At 33.9% G+C, this 18,529-nt stretch overlaps 1 protein-coding gene across 1 annotated transcript in view; it reads left to right on the top strand.

Annotated features, from left to right (window-relative positions):
* The window catches only part of ERBB4 (erb-b2 receptor tyrosine kinase 4), a 310,925-nt gene that overhangs the window by 46,558 nt on the left and 245,838 nt on the right, over positions 1-18,529 (top strand). The window contains exon 11 of the mRNA XM_049712234.1: positions 2,450-2,524. Within this exon, the coding sequence (XP_049568191.1) occupies positions 2,450-2,524 (75 nt within the window). The remainder of the gene's footprint in view (positions 1-2,449; positions 2,525-18,529) is intronic.

Raw genomic sequence — 18,529 nt, 5'->3', positions numbered from 1 at the left:
TAGCCTTCAGTGGGCAAAGAGATCAATGTATAACACACATCTAGCAATTTCACAACTTCTTTAAAACCCTGCAGTGGTTTCCCATTGTTTGTTCCTAAGCAGACAGTCTTCAGTTCTGGTTCCTTTCTAGTGATCTAGCTTCTTTTTTTCCTTCTCCCTGTTGCCTCATATGTTGTTCTCTAACTATTCAGAATTATTTGTAGCTGTTCGTATACTCTCTACCCTTCCTCAGATCGATGCTTTTGCTCCTGCTGTTTCTTACCCCTTAGAAATTATTGCCACCCCAATCCTGGTTATCAGGATTCTGAACTCTGAATTTCAGTTTTCTAACTTCTCCGAGGGTGTGACCCCAACCTTCTGAAACTCTGTGTCCCTCCTCCACACTCTCCTAAGTCACTGGTTCGTGTTCCTCATTATATTTATCGTATTGTACAATACACATATGTTTATGCATCTGTCTCCTTCATTAAAGTTTGAGCTCATTAAAAATAGGAAAATGTCTAATTCATCTTTTTTCTCCCCCCAGCTCCTAGAATAGTAGGAACACTTAGTAGGCATGTGACGGAGTTTTTTTTTTTTTAATGGATGAATGAAGATCTTTCATTATTCACTCTTTAACTTTCCCCTCAAGTTAAAGCTTACTTTCAAATACATTTATCTTTCAAAGGTTATAATAAATACAGATTACAAACTAACCATAGCTTTCAGATTATCATTTGGAAGTAAGAAGTAGACTACTAATTTTACAAAAATGGCACTACTGTATTTTAAGAAAGCATTTTGAAGAAGGTATAACTGGAAACTAGAAAAAAATAAGTCCTTTTGGAATAGAAGAAAACCATATAAGACAATTTGCAAACTTTTATACTAATTGTTTTTTATTTTTAGAAATGGTTTTGATTATGAATTTTGGAACCAATTCAATGCTATGTGCTCTATATTTTTATTTAAATTTCTTATTTGCTTTTTTTTAAAAGCCTTTTTCACAGTGTATTTCATGTATTTCTGTACATTAATATTTTTCTAAGCCACTCAAAGCCAATCCTCAAAAGAAAAATAATTTTCCACCTAGTAGGAATATTATAACTGATACTGATGAAGGAGGAAAATAGTGACTTAATTATTATTATACATAGTTATATTTATTTACGTGTTACAGAGTTTTCTAAAGATATAATGGACAGTCTGGCCTTATACAAGAGCACCTTATTACTTCATTACATAATGATTTTAACTTCAACTTCTTTTTCAGTTTTAGAAATTAGAATTTGGAAAAAATATTACCAGAAGAATTAGACAGTTCAATAAATCATAGCTGTACAAGGAATCTTGATACTGCACTGCAGCTATATGTGTTTAATGAGAGAAAAGGGAAAGAAATACAATTCAAATTTATTGGTAGATGGAAGAAATATTTCTGTAATACTTCAAAATCAGAATTCTGTGTACTTATATAATTTTACTTAAATGTTAACCTCTGTGGATTCTTTACTTACCTGAGTCTCAAGTTATTCATTTCCTTGGGGAGTACTTACTTATTTTTTATTGTTTGAGTTACATATTATGGCAGTTTAAAAACCTGTTTTCACTTGACTGTTATGGCACTGATTTTTTAAAAGCAAGTATCAAGATAAACTGCAGTATGGTGAAACCAGTTAATTTGCCTGTTAAATGAATTCATGTTTAAACATAAGTATGTTTTAAAGACAGTCACAACCAAGGAATGGAATAATGTGATTGTGTAAAGTATCCATGAGAATAACGTTAAAGCACATTAACTCATTTTCTGCTAAAATCAATCTTTAATAATGAGTATTAAGCGTCAGGTTATTATATTATATTGAATAGCTCATGTTTTCTTTTTTATTGATTCTGTTTTTTACTTCAGCTTAAAGCCTTTTAGAAGAAACTGTATACATGAAACCAATTATAGCCATTGAAATATCAAGTTATTCATCAAGACATAATATCACCAATGGTTCAAATGAATGTAAAGTATTAGAAATGAGCAATATGTGCTTGGAAATTATCCACAGAAACAGAGTACAGTTTCCTTTGCTGTGGACTTGTTTCTTTGCATTCCATTTGTGTAGTATTTACAATTTATTTCTGGGTATCCATCAAGTACAGTAACCTTCTCACTAGCTTTAAATTCATGATATTCAAAAATTGTCTATTAACAATAATTAAGAGTTTGACACCATCGGTATTTGTCTTATATCTTCTTTTTAAAAATGACTAATTTTTCTTTCCTTGTATTTTTAAAATTTGGATCTTCTGCAGGTGCATAGGCTCAAGTATTGAAGACTGCATCGGCCTGATGGATAGGTACTTGGTGTGCTTGCTTCCCATGTTCTTCCTCCAAGGCTCCATGTGTGAGCACTGGTGCATGTGTGTGCATGCCACTGTGAATGGAGAATGATGTTTTCTGTTCTGTAATTGCCTGCAGGTGTAGCGGTCCTACTAGTCATGACTGCATTTACTACCTTTGGACGGGCCATTCCACTTTACCACAACATGCTAGGTAACATCTACCATGTTTCCATTTTGTCACTCAAATCCTTTCCCAGTTATCATGGATAAAAAAGTACTAACCAGTTGGGTGAAATTTATAATACGTTAAATCAGGGAGTTGTGAAAGAGGCATGTAACCCTTTACTTTTCAAGCCACATTTCTTACCTCTTCTTCCTTTTTTCATTATGACTGTAGAATCCAAATTAGTAATATCATTGATTTTTAATTTTGTAAAATTTAAACAATATTTTAAATATTAATCTAGAGCTTCAATAGTATTTATGTTCTTAATTATGTAGATGATTGCAAAAAATATTTTTAAGAGTGTAATTTGCAGAATTTGCAGGTGTTTGTTACTTGATTCAATTTCTGATTTTATGTTATTTTGAACTGGTTGGTATATTCCCTAGGCATAAGCATTACTATAGACTAAAGGCAGTGTAGAAAATATTTTGTGCAGGTGAAATTACAAGTTAGAATTAAAAAACAAAATATTTCACTAATGTTTATACAAAAACCTATACATAAATGTTTGTAGTGGTTTTATTCAAAATCACCAGAACCTGGAAATTACTCAAATGTTTTTTAACTGTGGTATATCTATACATTGTAACATTACTCAGCAACAGAAAGGAACAAACTGCTGACTTACACAAAACATGGATGGATCTCAAAAACATTAAGCTAAGTGTAGTGTTAGATTGTTTATTTGAGATTTTTCTTGTTTCTTGATGTAAGATTGTATTGCTATAAACATCCCTCTTAGAAATGCTTTTGCTGTGTCCCATAGGTTTTGGGCCATCGTATTTTCATTGTCATTTGTTTCTGTGTATTTTTTTATTTCTTCTTTGATTTCTTCAGTGATCTCTTGGTTATTTAGTAGGACACTGTTTAGCTTCCATGTATTTGTGTTTTTTACAGTTTTTTTCCTGTAATTGGTTTCCAATCTCATAGCGTTGTGGGCAGAAAAGATGCTTGATACAATATCAATTTTCTTAAATTTTCGGAGGCTTAATTTGTGACCCAAGATGTGATCTATCCTGGAGAATGTTCCATGTGCACTTGAGAAGAAAGTGTATTCTGCCACTTTTGGGTGGAATGTTCTATAAATATCAATTAGATCTATCTGGTCTATTGTGTCATTTAAAGCTTGTGTTTCCTTATTAATTTTCTGTTTGGATGATCTGTCCATTGGTGTAAGTGGTGTGTTAAAGTCCCCTACTATTATTGTGTTACTGTCGATTTCTCCTTTCATGGTTGTTAGCATTTGCCTTATGTATTGAGATGTTCCTATGTTGGGTGCATAAGCATTTATAATTGTTATATCTTCTTCTTGGATTGATCCTTTGATCATTATGTAGTGTCCCTCCTTATCTCTTGTAACAGTCTTTATTTTAAAGTCCATTTTACCTGATACAAGTATTGCTACTCCAGCTTTCTTCTGATTTCCATTTGCATGGAATATCTTTTTTCCATCCCCTCACTTTCAGTCTGTATGTGTCCCTAGGTGTGAAGTGGGTCTCTTGTAGACAGCATATATATGGGTCTTGTTTTTGTATCCATTCAGCCAGTCTGTGTCTTTTGGTTGGGGCATTTAATCCATTTATATTTAAGGTTATTATTGATATGCATGTCCCTCTTACCATTTTCTTAATTGTTCTGGGTTTGTTTTTGTGGGTCTTTTTCTTCTCTTGTGTTTCCTACCTAGAGAAGTTTCTTTAGCATTTGTTGTAAAGCTGGTTTGGTGGTGCTGAATTCTCTTAGCTTTTGGTTGTCTGATGACTTCTTCATCGAATCTGAATGAGATCCTTGCTGGTTAGAGTAATCTTGGTTGTAGGTTTTTCCCTTTCATCACTTTAATTATATCCTGCCACTCCCTTCTGGCCTGCAGAGTTTCTGCTGAAAAATCAGCTGATAACCTTATGGGGATTCCTTTGTATGTCATATTTTGTTTTTCCCTCGCTGCTTTTAATATTTTTTCTTTGAATTTAATTTTTGTTAGTTTGATTAATATGTGTCTTGGTGTGTTTTTCCCAGAGTTTATCTGTATGGGACTCTCTGTGCTTCCTGGACTTGGGTGACTATTTCCTTTCCCATATTAGGCAAATTTTCCACTATAATCTCTTCAACTATTTTCTCAGACCCTTTCTTTTTCTCTTCTTCCTGTGGGACCCCTATAATTCGAATGTCGGTGCATTTAGTGTTGTCCCAGAGGTCTCTAAGACTGTCCTCAGTTCTTTTCATTCCTTTTTCTTTATTCTGCTCCTCGGCAGTTATTTCCACCCTTTGTCTTCCAGCTCACTTATTAGTTCTTCTGCCTCAGTTATTTTGTTATTGATTCCTTCTAGTGTATTTTTCATTTCTGTTATTGTGTTGTTCATCTCTTTTTGTTTGTTCTGTAGTTCATCTAGATTTTTGTTAAACATTTCTTGTATTTTCTCAGTCCATGCCTCCATTCCATTTCCAAGATTCTGGGTCTTCTTTACTATCATTACTCTGAATTCATTTTCAGGTAGACTGCCTATTTCCTCTTCATTTATTTGGTCTTGTAGGTTTTTACCTTGCTCCCTCATCTGTGACATATTTTTCTGCCATCTCATTTTTTTTTCTTTGTAATGAGTGAGATTGTGTTCCTGTCTTACTTGTTGTTTGGCCTGAGGCTTCCAACACCGGGGTTTGTAGGCTGTTGGGTAGAGCTGGGTCTTGGTGCTGAGATGAGTAAATCCATGAGACCTCACTCCGATGAATATTCCCTGGGGTCTGAGGTTCTCTGTGAGGCCAGTCGTTCAGACTCGGAGCTTCCAGTGCAGGAACTTCGGCCTGACCCCGGGCTCGTGAACCAATATCCCACAAGCTGCCTGAGGGAGCAAAAGAAAAAAAAAACAAAAAGCAGTAACAAAGTAAAAAATAAAATTAGACTAGGAAACTAACAGATAGGTTAGGAAGAATATAAAAATAAGTGGGAATGTAAATTGATACAACCACTATGGGAAAAAGTATGGAGGTCCTTAAAAAACTAAAATAGAATTACCATATGACCCAGCAATCCCATTACTGGACATATACCCTAAGAAAACCATAATTCTAAAAGAGACATGTACCACAATGTTCATTGCAGCACTATTTACAATAGCCAGGACATGGTACCAACCTAAATGTCCATCGACAGATGAATGGATAAAGAAGATGTGGCACATATATACAATGGAATATTACTCAGCCATAAAAAGAAATGAAATTGAGTTATTTGTAGTGAGGTGGATGGACCTAGAGTCTGTCATACAGAGTGAAGTAAGTCAGAAAGAGAAAAACAAGTACTGTATGCTAACACATATGTATGGAATCTAAAAAAAAAAAAAATGGTACTGATGAACCTAGTTGCAGGGCAAGAATAAAGAGGTAGACATAGAAAATGGACTTGAGGACATGGGGTGGGAGGGCAAAGCTGGGGTGAAGTGAGAGTAGCAGCGACATATATACACTACCATGTAAAATATTTAGCTAGTGGGAAGCAGCAGCATGGCACAGGAGATCAGCTTGGTGCTTTGCCACAACCTAGAGGGGTGGGATAGGGAGGATGGGAGGGGGAGGCTCAAGAGCGTGGGGATATGGGGACATGTGTATGCATATGGCTGATTCACTTTGTTATGCAACATTAACTAACACAGTGTTATGAAGCAATTATACTCCAATAAAGATCTATTAAAAAATAAAAACATTAAGCTAAATGAAAGAAGCTAGACTTAAAAGAATACATAGTATAGGATTCCATTTATAAGGCATTCTTGGAAAGGAAGAACTATGGAGACAGAAGTCGATCAGTATTGCCAGGAACTGGGAGGTGGGAGAGGTGGGAGAGGGAGGTTGTCCTTTTGGACAACAAAAGGTCATAAGGAAATTTGAGGAGATGAAGGAACTGTTCTGTATCTTGATAGTGGTGACGGTTGCACAAATGTATGGGCTTGTCAAAAATGGTCATTCAATTTAAAAAAATGAATTGTACTGTATATAAATTATACCTCAATAAATTTGACTTTTAAAACATCTCATATTTAGGAAAATAGTAACTTTACAATGTTATGTGGAAATATTGTTAGCTTTCTTTATGAAACAAGTTAATTGTATCTTTTGGAAGAGAGAAAGTAGTACTAAATTACAATTAGCAAAGCAACTGTTTTGGATAAAGCACTGCCTTTTCATGTAAAGTTTTGATTGAAATATATATAGTGTAAAAATACATAAAACATAAGTGTAAAGCTCAGTGAATTTCTCCAAATGAAACATTTATGTAATCATCAGCCAGATCAAGAAAGAGAATAGTATCAGAACGAGAAACACTTCTTGTGCTCCATTCTGAGGGTAACAACTGCCTTGAATGCTAACAACATAGGTCAGTTTGCCTGTTTTTGTACTTTGTATAAATTGAATCATACACTATGTCCTCTTTACATCTGGCTTCTTTTGCTAAATATTATATTTATGAGATTCATCTGTCATGTAATTTAGTTGTAGTTTTTATTTCAGTTATATGGTATTTTGCCTTTAAATGTTTTTAAAACAGTCAAATGAGTGATATGTCTTATTAACAAATTATTTTAATGAAGTAAATAGAGAATTAAACTCTAAAAAAAAAAGGAATGTGATAGAGTTAATTGACTTATACAACAGTGGCACTTTGGCATTTGGGCATAATCAAGACCAGTTAGTACAGTCGTTCAGAGCAAGGTCAAATTATGGGGAAAAAAATCAATAGGAGAGAGACAGAGAGAGAAAGAGGGAGGGAAAGAGAACCTAAGGCCCAAACTGCAGTTTTATAAGCTAGCGTCTATTTTAGATTGTTCCTATATACATGAAATATTTTTTCCTCCTTGAGCCTTTGGTTGAGTCACTGTACTATCACTTTGAAGCATGTTTTCACATTTGTTTTGATGATTTTTTAATATTATCACAGCCAATTAACGAGAGGCGATGTAGTATGGTGGTAAAGTGTGCTGTCTTTGGAATTCAATTTTCTGAGTTCAAAGTCAGGTTCTACCATTTTTTAGATGTGTGACCTTAGGGAAGTTCCTTATATTATCTGAGCTTCACTTTCTTCATTATACAATAGGAATATTAATATCATTCATAAATTGGCTATGAAGATTGAATGAGTCTATAAAACAGTGCCTGGTTTAAATTAATCACTCATTAAATGCTGTTACTTATTATTTCTCTAGATATCAAATATTTTAAACGTTGAGGATGGAGGAACATATCCCTCTAGGGGGAGGGAAGTCTCTCAGAGTCACCCAGGGAGCTTTGATGTGTCCCTCTACCTCTTTGATAGTCCTTTGAAGGAAGGGAGGACATTTCTTTCTTCATCTTGAGAATCACTGTCATAGTGAGGGCCACTGGTACCAATGGCAGTAGGTCATAGGCAGAGGCATATGCAGAGACAGAGAAAGAGTTAAAACCATAGTGATGGGTGACTTGTGGTTTTCAATGATAGTAATTGAGGTTATATAACTCAGAATCATAGTGTATCTTATAGATCTAATATTTGCAACATTTAAAAAAAGAGGTTTGGGAATTTTCAGTCCTCTTGCTTGCATAGATTCCCAGGCCATTCCATATAGTCTCAGACTAATACACGTAATTCAGATGAGTTTTGTCATAAATAGGTACCATAAAGAGCAGAGGTTCTTGAATGTAAAAGCCTGAGTTCAAGTGTTGACTCTACAATATTTTTTATCTGTAAAATGGGGACAATAATGGTAATATTTAAAATGAGAATCCTTATACCTCATAACATTGGTGTGAAGATTAAATGAGATAACGCAAAGGAGCCATTATCTAGTATATGTTCACTGGTGATATTTATTACTCTAGTTGAAATATTAGCAAAACAGTCTTTTTAAAAATCTCATGATGTTGTGTTCTATTAGTATTTTATATCAGGGCATTAATCCAATAGTTCAATGGCTATGGAATTAACATATCAAAATTTCTCAGGCTTTAAGTACTTAAATTTTATATCACACTTCTAAGTATAATGATCTCAAAGAATTGGTAGTAGGTAACTAATTGTTCCTTTCAGAAAACTCTAGATATCTTTAATTAATACCTGTTTTGAACTTAAATTTAAAGCAATGTGACTCTGTTCTTCAATTGTATTGACTTGTTAGATTTGATTGACTTGCCAGAGGCTGTTTATAAGGCAATTTGGAATTTACATGAAAGATTTAGCTTGGACACTTTGGAAAAGTATTTATGACCATAGAGCATTTTGACATGGATTGGGTGAGAAGTAAAAGTAACAGGTACCTCCTTTTTCAGGTCCTTAGTATTGCAGTAAATGCTTACCTCTCTCAAATGGGGTGGGTATATATTTAATTGAAAGCAGGTGACTAGTCTAGTAATATTCAGATCATTTTCCATTTTTAAATTCCATCACAGTTTTCTTTAAGCTTCTGTCTGAATTGATTAAAATAAATGTTACATAATAGGAGGACAGAACTTTATATAAAATAATGTTTTAAGTTTCATAAACCATGCTTTAACTGGGAGATTATCCAAAGCCTAGTTTTTTTTTTAGTTACAGAAAATTACATTGAGCATGTCAATGTGGCCATTTCAAGATATTTAGAGTTCATACTCCCTACTGCCCCATTATGCTATATTCTATTTCCTAAACCAGCAGGAAAAGAAATTGAAGATTTAAATGAAAACAGGTGAAATGTTTCCAATCTTGATCGACTTTCATTTTCTAAGCAGTGTTATTCTTTCCCGAGCCTGCAATTTGTGAATTGGTTTTCCACACTCGATTTACCTTACAGGCTGCTGCTGGAATTTCTTCTAGGAAGATTGGATAGGACAGTATAGAATTTTTTTTTTTACCTGTAGCCTCCTAGAATATGCTACTTATAGTGAAAATAATACTTGATATTTTGAAACGTCTCCATTCTTTCCTTATCTGAAATAAATGCCTTAAAAATAGCATTTAGCTTTGATGCTCTTCCTTCCCAATCAAGGATCTTATGAAGAAGTATGTTCAAAAAGTTTATTCTTAATATTATTTTTTGTATGCAATTTATTGTAGCTTGCATATATGCTGTTTTCATATAGATTCTGATAAACAATGTATTAGATTCTATTCTATTTTAGTTTCTTTGTCAAACATATCTCCAAAGCTTTTTTAAAATCCTTACTCCATTAGAGACTAAACTTGTTCATCTCAGCAAGCAAAGTCTCTATTTGGCAAAGCATTTTTTTGTTAGCTAGCAATTCAGACTGTAAACTAATAATTTTTATTGAATTTGTGACAGAAATTATAACAACTACTAGATATATGTTCAAGCATTTTAATCTGGCTGTTTGTTTCAACTCAATTAGCCTGAATGCTTCACAATATGAAATAAGGTAATTGAACTTAGTTTAACTCCCTAAATCTCATATAGCCAGATATTTGAAACGTTTTATATTCCTGTCGCATTTTAATGCCTGTGTCACACTTGTACTTTACGATATAGCGGTTATTACCTAAGAGGTCACATAACGGCTTATTCTTTAGCAGTGTGACCCATGTGTGATATATGAGAGAGATGATGTGATATTGTTGGCACCACTTTCACCAATGGCACAATCCTTTTTCTTTGTTTTGCCCCCAAGGAACTTAATTCTTATGTCCAAATCGAACGGTCAAAGCTGCCTGTAGATAGTTACCTTATTTGAGTGACAGTTGTGTTATGATCCCTAAGTACAATAAATAAAAGCACACAGGCTTTTTATTATAAGTCTATCCTTAGTTCACTATGTTCTAGACACTAAATTTACTTTTGAATTAAAGAGCATTCGAAGAGGTGAAGGAGAATGTGTGAATTTCTTCTTTTCCAGCTGATTTGGGTCCCACACTTCCCAGTACGCATAAAATACCAAAATTGTCAAAGAAGCATAAGGCAAGAGTAAAACATCTCAGATCAGTTGTTGTTAATTCCTGTTCACACAGTTCAAGTGGTTATTTTAAACAAAAGTATTTAGTGGCACAAGGTTGCATGAGCAGCTTTTATAATGATACCAAAATGCCCACACATTGTTACAAAGCTTTTACAGATCCTGGAAACATTAATATTAAACTCAAAACCACTGACTGTAAAAATGTGACCAGAAGTCATAGTTAAGGTTGAAAGTCAAAAGAGATTTTAAGAGCATTGACTTTAGAACTGTAATAGAAAATCTAAAGATAGCATTATTGAACTGGGAAGATGTTTATTATACTAGTTAAGTGTCAGAGCAAAAATTCAGTGGATCGAGGGAACCATTATGAATCCTTTTTCACTCTTTCCCATAAGCATCTTGCTACAGCATAGAAATTATGGTGTTTGTAATTATTAATTTCTGAACTGGAATGATGTCAGGACTGCCTTCAGTCAGTTATCTCAGAATATCTCAAGCTTCACTGAAATTCGTTACTGACAATCCAATGTGTTTTATTAAAAATGGAAGCAATTAAATGAAAGATATTCCTGAAGCCTCGGCTCCTTTCTTTAGACAGATATTTACAGTTTTAAAAGTACTTTGCATGTGTTTTTCCAATATTCAACCCTTGGCATTGTTTTCTTATAGAGTACAATTTAGAGGTATAAGTATGTCATCGATATCACTCAGGATTTTTATTCGGGATTTTAGTAGACTAGAATATTAAATTTTATTTCATAATATTTTATTTCTAATATCTTTCAGACTAAGAGCTGTCTAAATTGCAACCAACTAAAAGTATAAACCCATTACAAACATTTCTGTAGCTGGTATATATAGAGATACATTGACAAGGTACAAAGGAAGTGAAAAAGTAAGAGATATGGCAAAATGAACAAGTAATACCTAATAAAGAAAAATTACTTCATGTTTTCAAATGACTAAGACGTAAATATGTTAAACAACTAGTTATATATATATGTTTGTATATATTGTAAAAAATGGCATTTGACCTGGTCCCTTACTAACATCACATTTTGTGATAACACAAAAGTTATCAGTAAATTTTTGGAAGTCCTAAGGTAATGCCTTCTCATCTAGTCAGCACCCAAATACTATTGTTTGAATATCTTGGAATTTAATATGCTATAGAATGATGAGAGTTACCACATATAGCATATAACTTTGATCATTTACCTACTCCTGGTATTTAATCCTTAAAATCATGCTTAGTATGTGTGTGAAATTATTGCAGTGTTTTATAGAAAAAAACATCAGAATAATTATATAGCAGTGAATGTATTAAACTTCTCCAGTGTGAAGGTATTAGTGAATTTAGCATCTAAAACTATCAGAGTTTGCCCTCAAAACCTATTTTGAAATTCAAAATATCGTAAATCTGGATTATATATTTGATAACTAAAATGGTAAGGATTAGAAAAAAAACTTTGTGGTTAGGTAAAGTGAATGAATTGTTCAACTGCTATATAAGTTTTTTTATTACCATATAAAAATTACCATAAACTTAGCAGCTTAAAAACAGAAATACAAACAAAAACACAGTTCTATAGGTAAAAGTACAGGCATGTCTATTTAGGTCTTCTGTCCGTTTTTGGATTGGGTTGTGTGTTTTTTTGATATTGAGCTGCATGAGCTGCTTGTATATTTTGGAGATTAATCCTTTGTCAGTTGCTTCGTTTGCAAATATTTTCTCCCATTCTGAGGGTAGTGAGGTGGATGGACCTAGAGACTGTTATACAGAGTGAAGTAAGTCAGAAAGAGGAAAACAAATACTGTATGCTAACACATATATATGAAATCCAAAAAAAAAAAAGGTTCTGAAGAACCTAGGGGTAAGACAGAAATAAAGACCCAGATGTAGAGAATGGACTTGAGGACACGGAGAGGGGGAAGCTGGGATGAAGTGAGAGAGTGGTATGGACATATATTCACTACCAAATATAATATAGATAGCTAGTGGGAAGCAGCTGCATAGCACAGGGAGATCAGCTCGGTGCTCTGTGACCACTTAGAGGGGTGGGATAGGGCGGGTGGGATAGGAGGGTGGGAGGGAGACACAAGAGGGAGGAGATATGGGGATATATGTATATGTATAGCTGGTTCACTGTTATAAAGCAGAAACTAACACACCACTGTAAAGCAATTATACTCCAATAAAGATGTTAAAAAAAAAAGTATAGACATGGCTGGGTTCTCTCCTTAGGATGTCACCAGGCTGAAATAAAGGTGCTGTCTAGGCTATGTTCTCACCCAGAGGTTGGAGTCCTTTTCCAAGTTTACTCAGGTGGTTGGCAGAATCTGGGTCCTTGCAGTTATAGGACTGTGGCTCTTGTTTCATTGCTTATTCTTTGCCTTGGGCATTCCTTGTCATGCAGCCTGTTCCATCTTCAAAGATAGCAACAGTGTGCCAGTTTTCTCATTATTGAAACTTAATTTTTACCTCTCTGACCTCTAGACCCAAATTCAAAGGCACCTTGATTAGATCAGGCCCACCTGATTGTCTCTCAGCCTTAAGGTCAAGTAATTCGGGACCTTAATTACATCTGCAAAATCCTTTTATAGCACACCCAGAATAGTATTTGATTGAATAACTGAGTGAATGTATGTTTATACACTACAGGCTGGAATCCTGTGGGCCATCTTTGAATTCTGCCTACTTTACTACCATAGCACTTTCAGTGCTCCCTTTCTTATTTCTTCTTGTCCTGCAAGAAAAGAATTTTATTTTCTGTGTCCTATGCAACTTTGCCATACAAGAACACCTTTAAGTCTGGGAGAAATTTGTCTTGCTACCTTCAAATAATTTATTGCTTGCTTGTCTGAAAAAGAGCCAAAAGCAAGCAATTAAAGTATTGTCTTAGAACTAAAACCAGGGTTCTTTTGTACATTTAAAACCAGGGTTCTTTTGTATAATTATTTTCTATAAGGTAAGGTCTCAATGTACACATTGGCTCCAGGTGTTCAATACTCCATTTGTGAGCAGTAACTCATAGTATAATTAGGATCAAACTGCCCTGATGTTAACTCCAAGTTTATTGACTTTCCATTTATTTGTCAGACGGGTGAGTCTTCCCCAAGAGTGCTCTAGACCTGCCCCGTTCAATATGGTAACCATAAGCCACATGTGCTCATTGAGCACTTTAAATATGGTTAAAACAAATTGAGATGTGCTGTAATTGTAAAATGTACACCAGATTTTAAAGACATTGTATGAAGAAAGGAATGTAAAATATCTCATTAAAATTTTGCATTGATTACATGTTGAAATGCTAATAATTTTGGACATATGGGTTAAATAAAATTTTATCATAATTAATTTCATCTCTTAAGAATACGTCTACTAGAATATTTTAAATAACCATTTGCTTGCATTAGATATCTGTTGCACAACGCTACTCTAGAGCTGTTATCATAAAACTTGGGATACTCTTACCAATGAAAACCTTTCATCACACACTCATCTATGCAGTTATATAAATAGAATTTATGATAGATATTTAAAGGGATAGAATAAAAATTTAATATAAACAGAAACTAATTTTTTCTCTTACCTCCTCACCTTGGAGGTCACAGATTTTGATTCTAGAATGTGATATCTAGATGGAGAGATAGTAGGCCTTTTTTCTATGAATATTTTGGTAACAGTTTTGAGCACAATAAGAATGATGGAGGGAACGGTTTTTCATGTTCACGAAAGGGTATTTATTTTACCATCTTTGATAGGTTGCAGATGGGATGAGTCAGACAGAGCCAAGGAGAAACATCTGTTTTCCTGTACCCATTGCATATGTCTGTAGATTTATATTTGCCCACAGATCTTATAAACTTCTACAAGAGAAGACTAAAATATGATCATCTGGGTCTGCATTCAGAATTCTGAGTATTGTCTACTTTTTAAATTGAAAATCACTCCGAGACATGGAATTATATTGCAAAGACTCTCTTAAAATTGCATTTTGTAGCCAATATTTCTATTAAAATATTGTTTCAATTTTTATATGTCATAAATGAACAATACTTAAGCAGAAACATTTCTTAGGTATAGGTCAAAGTTTCTATTTTTATGCCTGACATACATATATATATATATATATATATATATATATATATTCAGAAAAGAGTCAAAATTATTCTCCCATATAACTCAGGCATACATTGGATTTAAACCCTAAGTATCTTTTCTTTTTTTACATTTCCTATTTAATTAAAGGAATCTAATTAACTGGGACCCCCTTCTGTGATGTGGTTACATAAAATGATATGTAGATATTAACTTAAATTGCTCTCTTCATGATTTTTTCTTATTAACCTCAGCACATTCCCTAATTATTCTTTCATAAACATACAATTATTTTTTATACTATGTATGTAGGTGGGAGCTAATTAACAGAGAGCAGTTTGATTTACCAACGAAATTCCTCACAGTGATTTCATTCTTTGCTACCATCGCCCCTCAAACCAAAAATGATATAATTTCATTTTAGTAATTTCACAGTAACTCATAACCAACAAAAGAATGATCAGGAAAGGGAAACCCACCTCTAATAAACACCGAATGCCTGTAGCCATTGCAGTTTTCATAGCATTCTGTTCCTCTGCCCAGAGTAAAGCATTCCATATGCTTGAGTCATTTATGGAATAATTATAGTTACTTTTAGGAGAATTAAAAATAAAACAGCGATAACAAAACCCCTTACCATAAAAAGTTTACTTGTTGAAGGGAAAAAAAACAACAACGATTTTTTTAATGAAAAAAGCAAAATCTATTTCCAAAGTTGTTTGTTTCCTGAACCTCTGGATCCCAAATCCTAGTGTTCAAATCCCAAGTTCAAATCCCAGAGTAAATGCCACCATTGTTCTATGCAATAAGAAAGAAAGGAACAACGGAAAAATCAAAACAACTGTTCTTATTTCTTTCTTAGAATAGCGTTGCTTTTTCCAAAATCTCAGACTTAGAGCTTGTTTTTTGCCATCCTTTAAAAAAAAAAATTCTAATATATGTTTATCAGGTGCACTACACTATCACATTTAACTTTCATGATATAAAATAGTTATCACCATTATCATTTAACAAATGAAACAGGTTCAGAGTAATTAAGCAATTTACAAAAAATCACTTGGCTGGTAAGTGGAAGCACAAAGATTTGAGCTCAACTGTGTGTGATTGATTCTAAAAACCACATTTCCTTCTTTCTACTAGACTGGTTCCCAAGTGGTCTTTCCCTTAGTCCTGACTTTTACCTATTGAGCCTTCCTCCGATGTATAGCATTTTATAATGCTTGTCCTCACACAGCATATTTTAGTCTAACAATATACCTGGCACTGCTTGGTGAGAATATATCAATATTTCCCATGTTCTAAGCATATACTCATGTAGGATGGTAACATAATATAAATATATTTTTACTTTTTTATATATTAATACGTTAGTGACAAATCTAAGACATTTATGAATAAACATAGGTGAATTTTTTTTAATCTTTTCTATAGTGGCAGTTATTTATAAATTCTGTATGGTTTTGGTAAAAGTTCTGTGGTTCCATATGAGAACTGCTTCCATCAGACCTGACACTAATTCCGTTAATGCTGCCACCCCCAGACTCACTTACCAAAGGTGGAAATAAGAATCCAAGCGTTATGGACACTCAGCAATAGAATAACAGACAATATAGTGCTGGGCTTTGGCAGGCTTTTTCTTTAGATTTTCCTCTCTAGTTTATACTGTAAGATTTGTGGGATGGGGCAAAGTTGATTGAAAGTCGTAATGAGTACAAAATGTAGAGCATGAATCCCCAGATTGTGTATCATTTGATTCTGTTTGATAAGGTAAAACGTGATTTCTGCTAAGAAAAAGTCTTCCCACTATTGATACAATCAAACATACCATATTTTATTTGTTTTTTGAAATGATAAAACAAGAAAAAAACCCACTCTTCTATATATGCTACTTAACAATAACCAGCCAGTAAATATTCATTATAATTACTGCACATCAAGCACTGGGGAGAGAATGAAAAAAAATTAACACAATCCATAATATAAAATTTACAGTGCAGTAAAAGATATAAAATATTTAATATCATTTTATAATTATTTGCATTTTTATTTACTATGAGGAAAATTGTAAATGGATTGGATGATGTTGGGATGGTAAAATAGAAAAATATTACAGATGACACCTGGGTTTTTTATCTGAGTTAACTGGGTGAGAGGTGATGTCATAAACTGAGACAAAGACTCAAGAAGAAGTGGAACAAATTTTATGGGGAAAATAAAAAATTCTGTTTGGGGTGTGATAAGCTTGAGATGCTTACTTGAAATCTGAGTGAAGATTTTGAACGGGCAGATAGTTATAATACTCTGGAGCTCAAGAGAGGGGTCTGAATCATCAGTAATATTTAAATCCATAACATTGGATGAGATTGCACAGGCAGACTGTGCGGATGGAAATGAAAACTTAGCAATGAGCCTTAGGATATTCCATCATTTAAGGGACAGAAGAGTGGAGAAGGATATAATATAACAAAGGAGATTAAGAGAGAGAAATTGAGGGTAGGAGGAAAACCAGGAAAAAAATGAATTCTGGAAGCCAAGTGAAGAAAGTTACTAGGTGAAGGGCAGTGAGAGTAAGACTAATGCTGATAGAGAAGAAGTATTGGCCATCTTATCTGACAAGATGGAGGTTATGGGTGAAACTTGAAAAGATTAGAGCAGTTATTTGAAGGCGACAAAATGGATTGACTTGAAATGGCTCAAGAAGAGGCTGGGAGACAGCAATAGAGACAACTTGTACAGAGAAAGCTTTCAAAAGGTGTTTGCTGCAAATAGAGAATATGAAATCAAGATAAAGTGTTTTTTTGTTTATTTTTCTTAAGTTGGGAAACATTATAACATTTGTAAGATGATGGGAATGACTCAAAAAAATATTTCATGAGATAATGAACAACTGCAGGCAAAATTTTCTTTAGTTATTAGAAGGGATGGAATTCAGTATGCAAGTGGAGAAGTTGGCCATAGAAAGGAGCAGGAACTGTGCATCCATTGTAACTGGAAGGAATTTAGAGATTATAGGCAAATAGGCAGGTAGACAGTGGATTTGCTGGTAAGAAGATGGGGCAATTCACAACCTATCATCTTTTTAAATGAAATGTAAGATGAGGTCATCATTTTAGATTAGCGTAGGGGAGGCAATATTGGAATTTTTAAGAAAGAGAAGATTTGATAGTCCACCAAAGATAGAAGGAGCTCATACTAGATGTATAGTATAAATTAGAATGATCCCTTTGCCGTGTTTTATTCAGCCATGTTATGATTGTTTACATCATGTAGGCATGGGTACTTGGAAATTTGTGTTTACCCAGGATTGGAGTTTTGCCAGGTTTCTACTAGAGCCAGGAGGTAGAGACCAATGAATTAAGGCTATATGAAAAAGAAATGATAATAGCAAAGGTCATAAAAATTAAGTTGAGTAATGAGGGAAGTCGGCACATAAGGGACGCTGAATGTACAATGAAAACACATTAGGGTCAATGGCCTGAAGTTCCCAATATTATCAAATATTGTTGAAGTAGAGATAACAGCCTAGGTGAACTTAAAAAAAGGGAAGCTGCTAGCCTGAAAATAGTGTACTTGAAATAAAAGTTCTGGAAGTAGTGCCATAAATATTACAATGAATGGGAGTGGGAGGTTGAAGCTATGGGACGTGAATAAGCAGGGAATTGGAAGTCAGGAAGTTGGATGAAGATGGAAAGAAGTGAGAAGACTCAACAAATATTTAGAATTTAAAATTTTTTACAGGGCTTGATAACTAACTAGATATGAAGTAATTAAGAGAAGAAACTTCATAATTATTACTAGGTTTCTGACTTGGAAAGTTGGATGGATGTTGGTAACATTAACTTATATGAGGCACAGTGTGGCGGCAATAAACTCATGAATGTATTTTTGGATGGGTTGAATTTGGGGTGATTTCGGTAGATCCAAGTGATGTTAAGTAGGAAATTTAATGTGCAGCTATGGAATATACAGGTGGAATAAAA

This window comes from Orcinus orca, chromosome 7 (genome assembly GCF_937001465.1).
Source record: "Orcinus orca chromosome 7, mOrcOrc1.1, whole genome shotgun sequence".
Classification (NCBI taxonomy): Eukaryota; Metazoa; Chordata; class Mammalia; order Artiodactyla; family Delphinidae; genus Orcinus; species Orcinus orca.
The sequence above is the reverse complement of the archived record's forward strand: the minus strand, read 5'-3'. Positions and strand labels throughout refer to the sequence as shown.